Source organism: Camelus dromedarius, chromosome 5, assembly GCF_036321535.1.
Source record: "Camelus dromedarius isolate mCamDro1 chromosome 5, mCamDro1.pat, whole genome shotgun sequence".
NCBI lineage: Eukaryota > Metazoa > Chordata > Mammalia > Artiodactyla > Camelidae > Camelus > Camelus dromedarius.
Window position 1 is genome coordinate 11,355,681 of NC_087440.1, and position 13,195 is coordinate 11,368,875.

The 13,195-nt window shown below is 37.0% G+C and overlaps 2 protein-coding genes across 7 annotated transcripts in view; one reads left to right on the forward strand and one right to left on the reverse strand.

Moving 5' to 3' along the window:
• Positions 1 to 801: 801 nt before the first annotated feature.
• PIERCE2 (piercer of microtubule wall 2) lies at positions 802 to 8,325 on the reverse strand. Of its 2 annotated transcripts, none has more exons than XM_010979586.3 (2): positions 8,017 to 8,325; positions 802 to 1,328 (listed from the first exon to the last, which is right to left on the reverse strand). In XM_010979586.3, exons 1-2 carry the CDS (start codon positions 8,032 to 8,034, stop codon positions 981 to 983), a joined length of 366 nt encoding a protein of 121 aa, XP_010977888.1. In that variant the 5' UTR covers positions 8,035 to 8,325; the 3' UTR covers positions 802 to 980. The 2 variants fall into 2 exon arrangements, with proteins under 2 accessions (XP_010977888.1, XP_010977887.1); XM_010979585.3 differs by having other exon boundaries at positions 7,849 to 8,325.
• A 163-nt stretch (positions 8,326 to 8,488) lies between these two features.
• CCPG1 (cell cycle progression 1) overlaps positions 8,489 to 13,195 on the forward strand; it is a 46,875-nt gene continuing 42,168 nt past the window's right edge. For 4 of the 5 annotated variants that reach the window (XM_064485576.1, XM_031453004.2, XM_064485577.1 and 1 more), the window contains exon 1: positions 8,489 to 8,604. The gene's annotated coding sequence lies outside the window, so the exon portion shown is untranslated. The remainder of the gene's footprint in view (positions 8,605 to 13,195) is intronic. The other variant, XM_064485575.1, reaches the window with a different exon arrangement.

Genomic DNA, 13,195 nt, shown 5'->3' on the forward strand with positions numbered 1-13,195 from the left:
TTTAATTGATGTGAATATCCTGAACCAACAGGGAAAAATAAGAACAGTGATTTTTTTTCCAGTAAAGGTACTCAGATCTATTTGAACAGGAGGTTTCAACAGATGGCAGCTAAATAAATCTCTGTATACAATGGGATTACAGAGTTTAAATAACTGAACAGCCCATCATCCACCACTGCTCATGCTCTCTAAGATATATCAAAGTAATTGCATTTGTAAAAATATGCAACATTCTCTCACATTTCTGTTCTTTTATGCATAACGTTTCTTCTGCCTGACTGACCTTTCCTTTGATTTGGCTTTACCTTCTCCAGGATGTTTCTCCAGATTGCTTTGGTCTCAATTTAAGCAATTCTGTCTCTGTGTCTGAAAGACCTTTTACGTATTTTACAGTACATAAATTATCATGTGTTACTAATTTACTGATCTCATTCTTCCAAAATGTTGTTTATTGGAACAGTAAAAGACATGGTATTTTATTACTGTGTTCCATTTGCATCGTATAGTGCCTACCATGAGTAGATGTTCAATAAATGAATGAATGAAGTCCTCTCTTCCACCAGTTTGGCTGTGGGAACTAACATTCCTCCATGTTCTAAGCTACTAGTCGAAATAACTGAAAAGTAGGAAATTACTGGTCAGAATCTTCCTTAATTCAGCTTTTCATATTAGAGTTCCTGTGTTCCTTTGTCATGATAAATATACTCAGTAGACAACTGAGGTCCTGAAATACTTTTGAAGCTTTTAGAGTTACATGAACTAAATAAAACTAGGATATAATGAAATGCTTTTTACATTTTATTCTATTTTGAACACATTTTTATTTAAGAAGTCACTGTCATTCAGTTATCTTTTGTACTGCTTTAGGTATTTTAAAAAAATTAATACAAATCTTTTTATATTTCAAATTAGGTATCCTAGCCTTAGATTTAAAACTCATTTTTTCCTGAGTGTATTTTCTCTTTAGGACTAATATATTTTCATAGAGTGTGTTGAAAATTAGGAAAATCAAGGGTTCTTGTTCTGTCAGGCGCAGTGTTTAGAGTGTTATTTTGATAAAATCCAGTAGCTCTGATACAGCTTGAAAACACTTGATCCTTTGGAGCATAATAGCAGGGGAGAAACTGTGGCATAGGTAAAAATTCACCATAATTACTTGAATTGGTTTTATACATAATCATCTTAGGTTTCGATAGTGAGGTAGCCGTATGGAGTGTCTTTGGGTCCAACATACATGAAAACACAGGATTGCCTGGGTTCACACAAGGAGGCAGTTGTTCAGGTTTCATTTCTGTGTCTGAATTTGAAGCTGAAGTACTTTTCTTATCCTAAAAGATAAATGAATAAAACAATTCTCAATTATGAAGTTCTAAAAAAACCCCAGTTATTTAAACTTAGGTCCAATCCTATCTTATATCACTCAGAAAAAGTGACTCAAAATGGATCAAAGACTTAAATGTAAAACTCTTAGAAGAAAACATAGGGAAAAAGCTCCTTGGAGTTGGTCTTCATAATGATTTTGTGACTATGACAACAAAACTACAAGCAATAAAAGCAAAAATCAGTAAATGTGATTTCATCAAACTAAAAAGCTTCTGCACAGCACAGGAATAGCAGAATGAAGAGGCAACCTATGGAAGGGGAGAAAATATTTGCAGACCATATATCAGATAAGGGGTTAATATCCAAAATATCTGAAGAACTCATACAACTCAATAGCAAAAAACCAAACAATATAATTAAATAATGGGCAGAGGATCTGAGTAGACATTTTTCCCAGGAAGACTTACAGATGGCCAACAGGTGCATGAAAAGATGCTCAGCATCCCTAACCATCAGGGAAATGCAAATCTAAACCACAGTGAGAATGGCTATTATCAAAAAGTCAAGAGACAATAAGAGTTGGTGAGGTTGTGGAAAAAAGGGGAATCCTCATGCACTGTTGGTGGGAATATAAATTAGTGCAGCCATTATGGAAAACAGTATGGAGGTTCCTCAAAAAACTAAAAATAGAACCACCATATGATCCAACAATTCCATTTTTGGGTATATAGATCCAAAGGAAATGAAATTACTGTCTTGAAGCAATGTTTGCATTTTCATGTTCATTGCAGCATTATTCACAATAGCTAAGACATGGAAACAACCTAAATGTTCATCAGAATGGATGAAGAAATTTTGGTATATATGCATGTATATATAATGGAATATTTATTCAGCCATAAAAGGGGATCCTGCCATTTGCAACAACATGGATGGACCTCGAGGGCATTATGCTAAGTGAAGTTAAGTCAGAGAAAGACAAATACTGTATAATCTCACATATATGTGGAATCTGGGGGAAAAAAGGTCAGACTCAGAAACAGGGTAGAATGGTGACTGCCAGGGGCTGAGGGGTGGGGGAAATGGAGAAATTTTGGTCAAAGGATACAAACTTACAAGAAGAGTAAGTTCTGGAGATCTAATTACAGTATGATGATGGTAGTTAACAATGCTGTATTATATATTTGAAAGTTGCTAAAAGTAGATGTTCTCACCACTCCCACACACACAAATTTGTAATGATGTGAGGTGATAGATGTATTAACTAATCTTATCGTGGTAATCATTTCACAATATACATGCTTATCAAAGCATCACGTTGGACAGCTTGAACTTACACAATGTTATATGTCAATTGTATCTCAGTAAAGCTGGAAAAACAGAACAGAGGAAAACAAAAAGCTTAGCCCCTTCTACTCTCCTTCTTGGGAGTCCTTTTCTCTCGAGGACATTGAAGAGCACCCACTGAATTGCATAGATTGGTACAGAGCAATGTACTATATTTTAGTAAGATTACTTTGGCTGCTGTTAGAATCTTGATTGCATGTGGAGAGGAGCTACAATAGTCCATGTGATTGTTGATGATTTATGGAAGGGTGGTGGTACAGTAAGACTAGTAAATAAATTTGAGACATTTTGGAAGTAGAATTCATAGGACCTGGTGACTTATTGGATGTGGTTGGTGAGGAAGAGGGACACATCAAGAATACCCCTATGTTTCTGGACAAACTTGGGTAGACAGTGGTGCTGTCTATTATAATTTAATATTTAATTAACCTATGTATATTTAATATTTAAAATGTAAGTAATTTAGCTGTTTGGGGAGGGAGGGAGCAAAATATTAAAAAGAATGGATACAAACTACATGTTGTTTTCTAGGACATGCAGGTTAACATGTTTTATCCTTAGTAAAGTCAAATACGTAAAAAACATCAAGCTTCAATAATGAAGATGAAGGAATTCAAGTGGAACAGACTATACAGACCTTATTAATCACTTGTTCAACAAATACTGAGAACCTACTATGTGCCAGGCATTGTTAGATGCTAGAAATACAATGATGAACAATATAAAGGTCCTAGAGCTTACATTTTATTATATAAAAGACAAGACATAGGAAACCAGCTCAATAACATTAGGAAATTGGTTATTTTTAAAAAATAAAATAAAATTCAGATGAATTATTAAATACTGATTTAAAATCACATGATAGAAAAAATAGAAACTAGGAGGAAGTTATTTTAAACTTTGAGAAAGAATATTATAAACTTAAAAGTGACAAATTATAAAGGAAAGGACTGATATATTTAACTGCCTAATCTGTACATGAAAACATAGTCACCCAAAATTAAAAAGGCAGACCACAGACTGGGAGCATTATCTAGAAAGAATGACAAAGGATTAATATATTTTCCTCATAAAGTCTTTTTTATACCTACATAAAAAAATAGGCAAAGTACTGTAACTCTGATGAAGCAAAGATAATTAATATATTAGTCTCAATGATAAAGACATATCAAGGTAGGAAACATAACAGTTTTTTAAAAACAGTAAGTAAAAACCACAGGGAGTGTTTAAGAAAATTATGATAGCCAGTTTTGACAGTGAAACAGCACTTTCATTGATGATTGCCAGGTAAATTAATAACCCCATTTTAAAAGACTAACAAAGTGCACCAAGAAGTAAAAAAATGTTCATGACTTTGAATCCTGAAATTTTAGTTTTTTGAAGTCTATCCTGAGAAACTTAATTGCAGAAAAAATGCTTACTGTACAGTATTACTTATAAAAGAACTGAAGCATACTAATTAGATGGAAGTTAATATTAATTATATCTCTTATGCCAAAATTACCAATGAAATGCCTGAAAATAGTTTATTTTTTAAAACAAGTTTCTTCCTCTACCTTCCATTGGTGAAGATAAATATTAACCCAGCCCTGATTTAATTATCTTAAAATAGTTACAACCTGAAGGATGAGGTGTCCCTAAAGTTCTGTTACTATAAATAGAATTTTTTAAAGTAAACTTCACCTTGAGGTTGTATTATATTGCTTAATATTTTCTGAAAGATTTGGAAGTCCTTTATAAACAATTTCATTGGTATTTCTAGTTGGGAAAATCAAATAGAAATCTAAGTTCCTTTATACATATATCTACTTATGTTTTAAATGTAGTGTGGTTGGTTATAATCTTGAAAAATAGAAAGTTACTGTGAGTTGAACCTGAGCTAAAATGTTTTCCCTATAAACATTCCTAAAGGCCAGCTTTATTTATTTATTTTTGAGATACAGTTGATTTACAATATTATGTTTCAGATGTACAACATAGTGATTCAGAATTTTTAAAGGTTATACCCCATTTGTAGTTATAAAATATTGGCTATATTGCCTGTGTTGTACAACATATCCTTGTGGCTTATTTATTTTATACATAGTAGTTTATACGTCTTAATTCCCTACCCCTGTCTTGCCCCTCCTTGCTTCCCTCTCCCCACTGGTGACCACTGGTTTGTTCTCTGTATCTGTGAGTCTGCTTCTTTTTTGTTACATTCACTTGTTTGTTGTTATTTTTTAGATTCCACATATAAGTGATATCATACAGTATTTGTCTTTCTCTGTTTGACTTATTTCACTTAGCATAATACCCTCCAAGTCCATCCATGACATGCAAATGGCAAAATTTCATTCTTTTTTATGGCTGATGTGGTATTCTCACATCATCTTTATCCCTTCATCTGTTGATGGACACTTAGGTTGCTTCCACTTACTGGATATTGTAAATAATGCTGCTGTGAATATGGGGGGGGGTGCATATTTTTTCGACTTAATGTTTTCATTTTCTTCAGATATATATACCCAGGAGTGGAATTGCTCAAATTAGTGTTTTTAGGGTTTTTTTGGGGGGGGCACTTTATATACCCATGAGTGGAATTGCTGTATCATACAGTAGTTCAATTTTTAGTTTTTTGAGAAACCTGCATACTGTCTTCCACAGTGGCAAAACCAATTTACATTCCCGCCAACAGTGAACAAGGGTTCCCTTTTCTCCACATCTTTGCCAACATTTGTTATTTGACTATTTTTGATGATAGTCATTCTGACAGTTGTGAAGTGATATCTCATTGTGGTTTTGATTTGCGTTTCTCTGATGATTAGTGATGTTGAGCATCTTTCCATGTGCCTATGTGCCATCTGTGTGTCTTAGGAAATACGTCTGTTCAGGTCTTCTATTTTTTAATTGGGTTGTTCTAGTTTTTTATTTAAAAGTACTATAAAACCATATTGCACATCTTCAGTTAACTATTAATGTTCTACTTGAACAATGCCCTTAATAAGCATTTTGAAAGTACTTTTCTGTGAAGAACAAGTCAAACAGACTAATTGGGAAATTTGTATTTGTGTACGTCCTGCTGTAAGAATTATCTAAAGCACGTATTAGGTGTCACCAGTTCCGGGTTCTGATGTTGCCACAGATAACAGCTGTGTGACTTTGATGAAATTATTTTGCAAGGCTTGAAGTTCCTTGTCTATGAAGAGGAACTTCATAGACAAAACAAAGGAGATGGATTACATAGTTTTCTTTCCTAATCTGAGGATATGAGGGCTCTCCAAATGTAGCAATAGGAAAGTGATTTTCAGTTATTCGAACAAAAGAAGGAAAGTGTATAGGGATTTACTTGTTATAAAGCCCTTAAAAATGCATTCTTTGGTGTCCCTGTAGGCAGAAACTGTTGGTAGTTAAATAAACCCTCCAAATTTGGCAACTTCTGGAATATTTAAGATCTAAGTCCTTCCACGTCTGAAATTATATTATATATCTAATCTCATAGAAATTGGCAGGGTACTGTAACTGACTTTTTAAGGTTAAATTAATAGAAGATTGTTTATATGCATTAAAGTTCTTTTACTTTGAAGACTCTAGATTCTTGTGATTCATGAGGCTGAGACCCTTGAAGAATTCTAAATCCTTAAAACTAGCAAGTATATATTCTCAGTTTCTCCAACTCTAAAATGGAGGAAAGAATATTGACCAAGTTGTCAGGCTTAAGTGAGGATCAAATTTGGGTCAAATTAGGTGGGTTCCTCTTTAGAATAACCCACTGATTCTGAATTGCTGGGCTATTCTACTTAATGTCTAAGCAAAGTTAAGTTTCCCACTGTCAAGACCTATTTGTTTTGAAATCTTGAGTTCAGATCTGCAAATGTGAAGTATTTACTACATTCTTTTTTCTTTTGTACAGATTTGAAGAGTATCAATAGAGTGTTAGAGATGTAGCACAAGGCAAGAACTGTGTGACCTAGATTCTAGTTCTTTGTCATCATTGCACCTTTACTTGTATATTGTCTGTAAAATTGGTGAAAAAAAATCTGCCACAGTTCTTGTGGTTGTGTAGAAAAAATGAAAATAAATCGGGTGTAAATAAGTTGCCATCTAAATGGAACCAGTTTTTACCATTTTCTTTTTTGCAGGTCTACCTCAATGCATATGCATGATCTTCCAGAATTCAGTTTTGAAATTTACAGGTTAATAACACCTTACAGTAATATGCTACAGTTCAGTAATACTCATGTAATACTCATAATCTTGGAGGAAGCTGGCAAAGCTGGAAGTAGAACTCATCAGCTCTTGCTATTTATTCTTTTTGACACTGCTTATTAATGTGTTTTAAATATCAAGAGCACAGATACTGGAGAAGAGTAAGTCACCAGAATCCCATGGTATTACAACACGTCAGGTTTCCTTAAAATGTCTAGATTACCCAGCCCATGGAAAGCTTCTTAGGTGGAAGGTGCTGCCCTGTGACTTGTGGGAACAAGTACCAACCCTATACTTTATGGACACTCAATCAGGTTGCCCAGGGCAACCTCAGTCACAGAGGTTGTGACTTTCAAATCACCCTCTAAAACTGGCTCTAAAATTCTAATCAACTTTGACTCAAAACAGAAAACAGAATCTAGTCAAAATGGAAGACAAATTAGCTGAAAATTTTTGTTGGCATAATTTGTACCACACAATCTGTAAAAGTTAGTGTCTACCTAAATCTTTTAGCCCCACAGGACAATTCACAAATTTTTATAGACTTAGAAACAAAACACCCACTGCTTTTATATCATAGGCTCTCACTGCAGCTTTCTTATTTGAGTTTCACCTTCTTCAAATATGGTATTAAAATGTGGAGTTCAAAACATACAATTAAAAACAAAAGAGCCCAATACAAAGAATAGTAAGATTATTTCAAATTCTCTACTAGGTTACACATTAGGTCAGCAACTCTTAAGGATAAGAAGATATTTTTCTTAATTTATCTTTTTTGGCCACAATTAGGGGACAGAGAATTAAACCTTAACCTTCAGTTTCCATGAGAAGTGAGTATAAATGCACCATATCCTCCCCCCATTTCCTTTTTTGATCAAGGCACAATGTAAATAAATGTAAAATTAACAAGATACATTTTTCTTGTTCAAACCCATCACCGCAGTTAGCGAAGGGGTAGGAGCTGCATACTGTCCCCAGTCATCTTCCTACCTTGAGAGGCAATTCTGGCTTACTGCAATGCATGTTGCAACTGTGTGGCCCAGTGGTTGCCAAGAAAGGTGGTTTTTTGGGGGTGGGGTGAGTGGGAGTGCGGGGTGCCCCAAATTTATAGTAAGAGTACCAGCAGTCAAAAACGTCCAGCCCTTTGCCCAAACCCACCCAGTCGCACTCGGTCATTCTCGGTATCTTCTTTATTTTTTTCGGCAAACGCAGTCTTTTCCTGCAGCGGATGGCAAGAAGGCCAGCGAGCGCCGAGGGATCGCAACCCTTTTACCACACTCAGTTAAAGCAGCAAAGAGGCGGTGGACCGTCGGCGGCTGGATCAATACCAAGAAACGAATCCGCTTAATCCTGGGAGCCGTCCTCCTGGGTGGAATCCTTCCGAGTGGTTGTAGCAGCCCGTCTCCATAGTAACTGGCCGCGGCGCCTCTCCGGCCCTGGGGCCCGGATATTGTGAGGCTCACGGCCGCGGGGCCCAACTTCCCACAGCTTCCTGCAGCCTCCCCTCGGCGGCTGCGCTCCTCTTCGGGAGTCGTAGTTTCTTTCTCCGCCGCCGCCCGACACGAAGCGCGGGCGGGACTACGAGTCCCGGCATGCGCTGCGGCGTCCCGCCGGCTGCCGCCTCCCGGCCGCGGACGCCTGAGAGCAGGTTGTTGTTTTTATGAGAGGCGTCACTGCTCTGGGAGCTGTGACAGCCGCCACCGCGACAGCCAGCGCCGGCCGGCGGAGGTGGCGCTGCTCCCTCAGGTACGGCCCCGGGCGGGTCTGGACCCCGGGAGGGGGAGTCTGGCGGACTGTCGTGGTCCTGGCCGGCACTCGCGGTTCAGTCCTTGCCGAAGCAGTCGCGGGGTGTCCACGGAGGCGGGGGGGGGGGGGGGGGCTGCTCGGGTAGGGGCTTGACCCTTGGCGTTTGCGGCCGCCTGGGTGGCCTCCGTGCGCGAGTCCGCAGCCCCCTCGGCCAGAGCTGAGCCCCGAGGCGACTGGTCTGGTGGTCCTGCAGCCTCCGATTCCTGCGTGCAGACGCTAGCGGTGCGCGGGGGGTGCGGGGGAAGCTGATGGCCCGGGGGACGCACCCGCCTTCTGTCGCGGGGCTGGCTTAAGGCGCTTCTCGGTCCTGATTGATTCGAGTCCATATGGTAAGATGTTATGTGCGTCACGCTGCCGGGTTTTCAGCCGGCCCATCTTTTCTGGTGACGTTTGAGCTCCGTGATGCCAATAACAGAAAGATTAAATATTAAATAATGCATTTGGGATTTCTGCTCGTGCGCCAGAGTGATAATGATCAAATCCCCCTCCCTATCCTTGTCCCCTTCCGCCGGTTCCCTTTAGTGTCGACTTTCCTGATCGATAAGTTCTCCGGAACAGCAGTCCACACAGTGGTGCCTTGTACGCGTTACATGTTTATTTTTGTTTAACGAATCCAACTTTTTGCCGTGGGGAGCGCCAGTTTTAACTACTCAATTAGGTATTTTGTGGAATGGGTGAAATTTGCACTTCTTCACTCTAGATTTATTAAAAAAAAAACAGAATGGCTCTGTCGTGTAGCTGGAATAGATAATTATTTTAGTACTGAGAATTTTAGCAGATTTGCCCCCTCTGATAAAGTCACATGTACTGGATAGTGCTTGAAATGTCACTATTAGAGCATCATATCTTTGGCTTAAGGTTTGAATCTTAATAGGCCCCACATTTCTCAGGCGGATGGTTTACTGTTCTGTCCTGAGCTTTGATCATAAAGGGGAAGGGAAAGGAGAAGAAAGGGTATTATTTTAGTGAATAATTTTTAATCCTTTACCCAAAGCTAAAGATGAGATTCTTAAAGAAGCTAGTAAAAGTCTTTCTCAAATAATATTTAAGGGTGTGGGAAAGACTAGTTTTTAAATGAAAGTTGGTTAGAAAGTCTAATTTTGTTAACTGTAGAGCTAGAAGTGATTGTGTCTTAAAGAAATAAGACTCAAAGAATACTCATAGTTAAAAAAGTGATTAGATGGTGAAACTACAAGTTATTTTTTCTTTCTATTTTCTGGTATTTTCCAAACTTTATTGAGGGAGAAAACCTTAATTTTAAAAAAGGGCACAGCTGCAGCAATTCCAGTCAAGTGGACTCTAAACGTTAATCTTAAAAAGCAAATTAGCAGCAACAGCAAACAGCATAGGCAGAGCCCCTGTTACTGCATCCACAGACTATGAATAACAAGCTTAAATGTAAATTATTTGTCAAGAAGTGACGAAATGCATTGGTTGGGCTGGAAAGGGAAAAAGAGGACAAAAATTCTTAGCACTTGTACATCTCATCTTATTTTGATCTGTTTTCCTTTCTCATTGTATAGTAAAATCAAAGAAAATTGCTTACTTTTCTTCAGTGAAGGCAGTGCAGTCGTGATTATTCCTATAACACCAGGTGACAAAACGTGGGTGTATTAATCTGGAAAGGTCTGGAGATAGGATTTTTTGTTTATTTGTAATCATTTGCCAGTGGAAATAAAGAAGTTGAACAATTACTATAAAATGGGAGACTTTAAGCTTGTTTTCATTGAATCATTTTGAATACTATGTTTTATATGTCTGATTTTTTTTTATTATGCTTTGCATTATTTTCTGTTATAGATACATTGGATATGGGTGGGTAGGTAGCGTATCATTTAGCCCACATTTTGTTTTCTGTCGTAAAGGGCCACGTTGTTCTTTGATGAGAATAGTCTGTATTTCAGCAGTCTTGAAAAATTGAACTCACCTCAACTCCAAGTGTTCATTAACTCTTAAAATATCCATTCTGAAGCTTTTTTGTTTTTTAAGCTGTAGAAGTCACACTTCATTTTCTTAGGTTGTTTTCTCTGGAGCTTTGCTTCTCTCCCCAAATTTCATTTTCTTTTCAGTACTTTCTATTGTTTCCTTTTGTATATTTTATGTCCTGTGTTGAGCCAATATCTTACTAAATATATGGGTTCATTTACAGGGCATAAGAAAACAGTCATAATTGATTAATATGTCTGATTTTACTAACTGGTTCCACAGTATTGTTGGCTAGGTTCTATAATTGTTTTCTTATCCAAGTTAAATATTTTAAAAAATTAGGTGATTTTGAACTAAGAATTAAGAAGTAGTTTCTGCTTGTCAAGACTATGGACACAGTGCAAGGCCTGTTAAGCCCACGATATTTTAAAACAGAAAATGCAGACTCATCTAACAATGCAGAACTACCAGAGGCTGAACTGTTTCTGTGTTTGTGTGTGCTTAATGTGACGATGTTGCTGTATTGTAAGTGACAACTTTACATTTTCAAGAATTTTCTTCCTGGCAGTTCTGCAGTTTTTGTTTAAAGTTTTTAAAGCATTTTAAATATAGTTTTTAAAGGTTACTTTCCATTTACAGTTACTACAAAATATTGGCTCTGTTCCCTGTGTTGTACAATAATACATCCTTGAGCCTATACAGCCAACTGTTTGTACCTCCCACTCCCCGACCCCTGTACCCCACCGCCCCTCAGTTGGTAACCACTGGTTTGTTCTCTATATCTGTGAGTATATTCTTTTTTGTTATATTCACTAGTTTGTTGTATTTTTTATATTCCACATATAAGTGATATCATACAGTATTTGGTTTTCTCTGGCAGTTCTGCAGTTTTGACTAAATTAAAAACGGTAAAAAAGTATGAATTGGTTTCAAAGGTCATGTTTGATGTATTGCACCAGATAAACTTGAAAAAAGGTATTTAATTTGTGGAAACGTGCTTACGGGCCGGTAAGGTTTTCTGAAGGAGGTGTTAGCAAGGAAGTATTAGTATTAGCAGGAAGTTAGGAATCTCATTTTTCTTCAATGTTTGTTCATAAAGCACTATCCTAAAACCTTACTTCTGGTTCATGTTGCCAGCATGATGAAATGTAAAAAGGCAATTGGATTGGGAGTCAGGACATTTAATGATGTTGACAGGTAATTTAACTTACGAGTCTCTATTGTACATTGTGTATCACAGTCATTGCCATACTTCATGGGGTATTTGTGAAGATCAAATATGATATAAAAATACCACTTTGTAAGTGGCAGAGTGATCTACCCATGCAAAATATTATTGGCCTGCATACGTAACATTTACATAAAACATATTCTACATTTGAAGAGTGATGATTTAATCTCATACATACTTTTAGACTGGGAAGTTTGATGGAAAAAAGTCAGATGAGATCTTCATTTGATTTTTTGATAGAGCTTCTTGCCTGTTACTAGGCTGAAGGAAACCTGGCCCCTTTCCTGACTGTGACTTTGCACTCTGCTGCATTAAAGGTCCTGAAAGCAGAGTGCTTATGTTTGGGCCTTTAATTTTGGTTTTGATTTGTTTTAGTTGTGATCTAAAGTATAAATCTAACTTAACAGTAGGAAGGGGTGGTGTTTTTAACGTTCAGAAATGGTACTTTAAGTTGATTTCATAAACAGCCTACAAAGAATGTGAAATCCCAGCCTTCCAGAGATATAGTGCCTGTGTAAGCATTTGTCTTTCAGGGAAAGAAACAGTTTAAAGCTTAGACTTCTCCTTTTGGGGACGTCAATCCTGCGTATGTTACATACAGCATCTGACTCTTGACATCAACTTCAAGTTGAGTTGACATATAGAACATTCAAGTAAAAAAGTCTTTTAGAAACTTGTTTGAGGACTTTATGAGAGCAAATGTAAGTGAAAGTGAAAGGCAAAGAAATATAACGTATCATGGGGTTGGTAATGACTGCTTATGTATTTGATTAGTTGATAACTCAAATAACATCTTTACTGACATTTTATCTGATATTACTACTAGAAAGTAACAGTGAATGTATACTTAATTATCTATTGTGTACTTAAAAAAATGGAAATCCCTTTGTTTCCCATCTTTCTAGCTTTTTTTGAAAATGACAAGTAAAAGAGTTGTAAAAAAAAGTTAGGGCAGATTATCCTTTTGTGGAAGGTATGTTTAAAATAAATGAAAAATACAGATATATGATGAATACATATATTTTAAAAAGTAAAAACAAATTTTTAAAAAAATTTGAGAGTAGAAGAAAGCATAAAGCAAGAACCCAGTAATTTTACTTATTGATTCCCTGAAAAGGGAAAAGGAGCCAACAGACCAGGGGCTTACATTGCCCAAGTGAGGGTAAGGGGCCCGGTCAGGCTTTTATATTAGCTCCTCCAGGCTTTTCTAAAATTAAGATATAACAGTCCCGGAAAGTCAGGATTTTTCTCAGAATGAGAATACCTGGTGAAAGGGATATTTACATACTAATGTGTATCTTAATTTGCCCCCAACATTTTGAATTCATATTGTTTATTCACCTTATTTCAAACTTTTTGTCAGAGGTGTGGCTT

Coding starts and splice junctions, on each gene's coding strand:
- PIERCE2 (XM_010979585.3), bottom strand. CDS start 8,034: ATGACCGAGTGCGACTGGGTGGGTTTGGGCAAAGGGCTGGACGTTTTT. Junction 1,329..7,848: donor AGCCAGAATTGCCTCTCAAG/GTAGGAAGATGA, acceptor TTTATCTTTTAG/GATAAGAAAAGTACTTCAGC.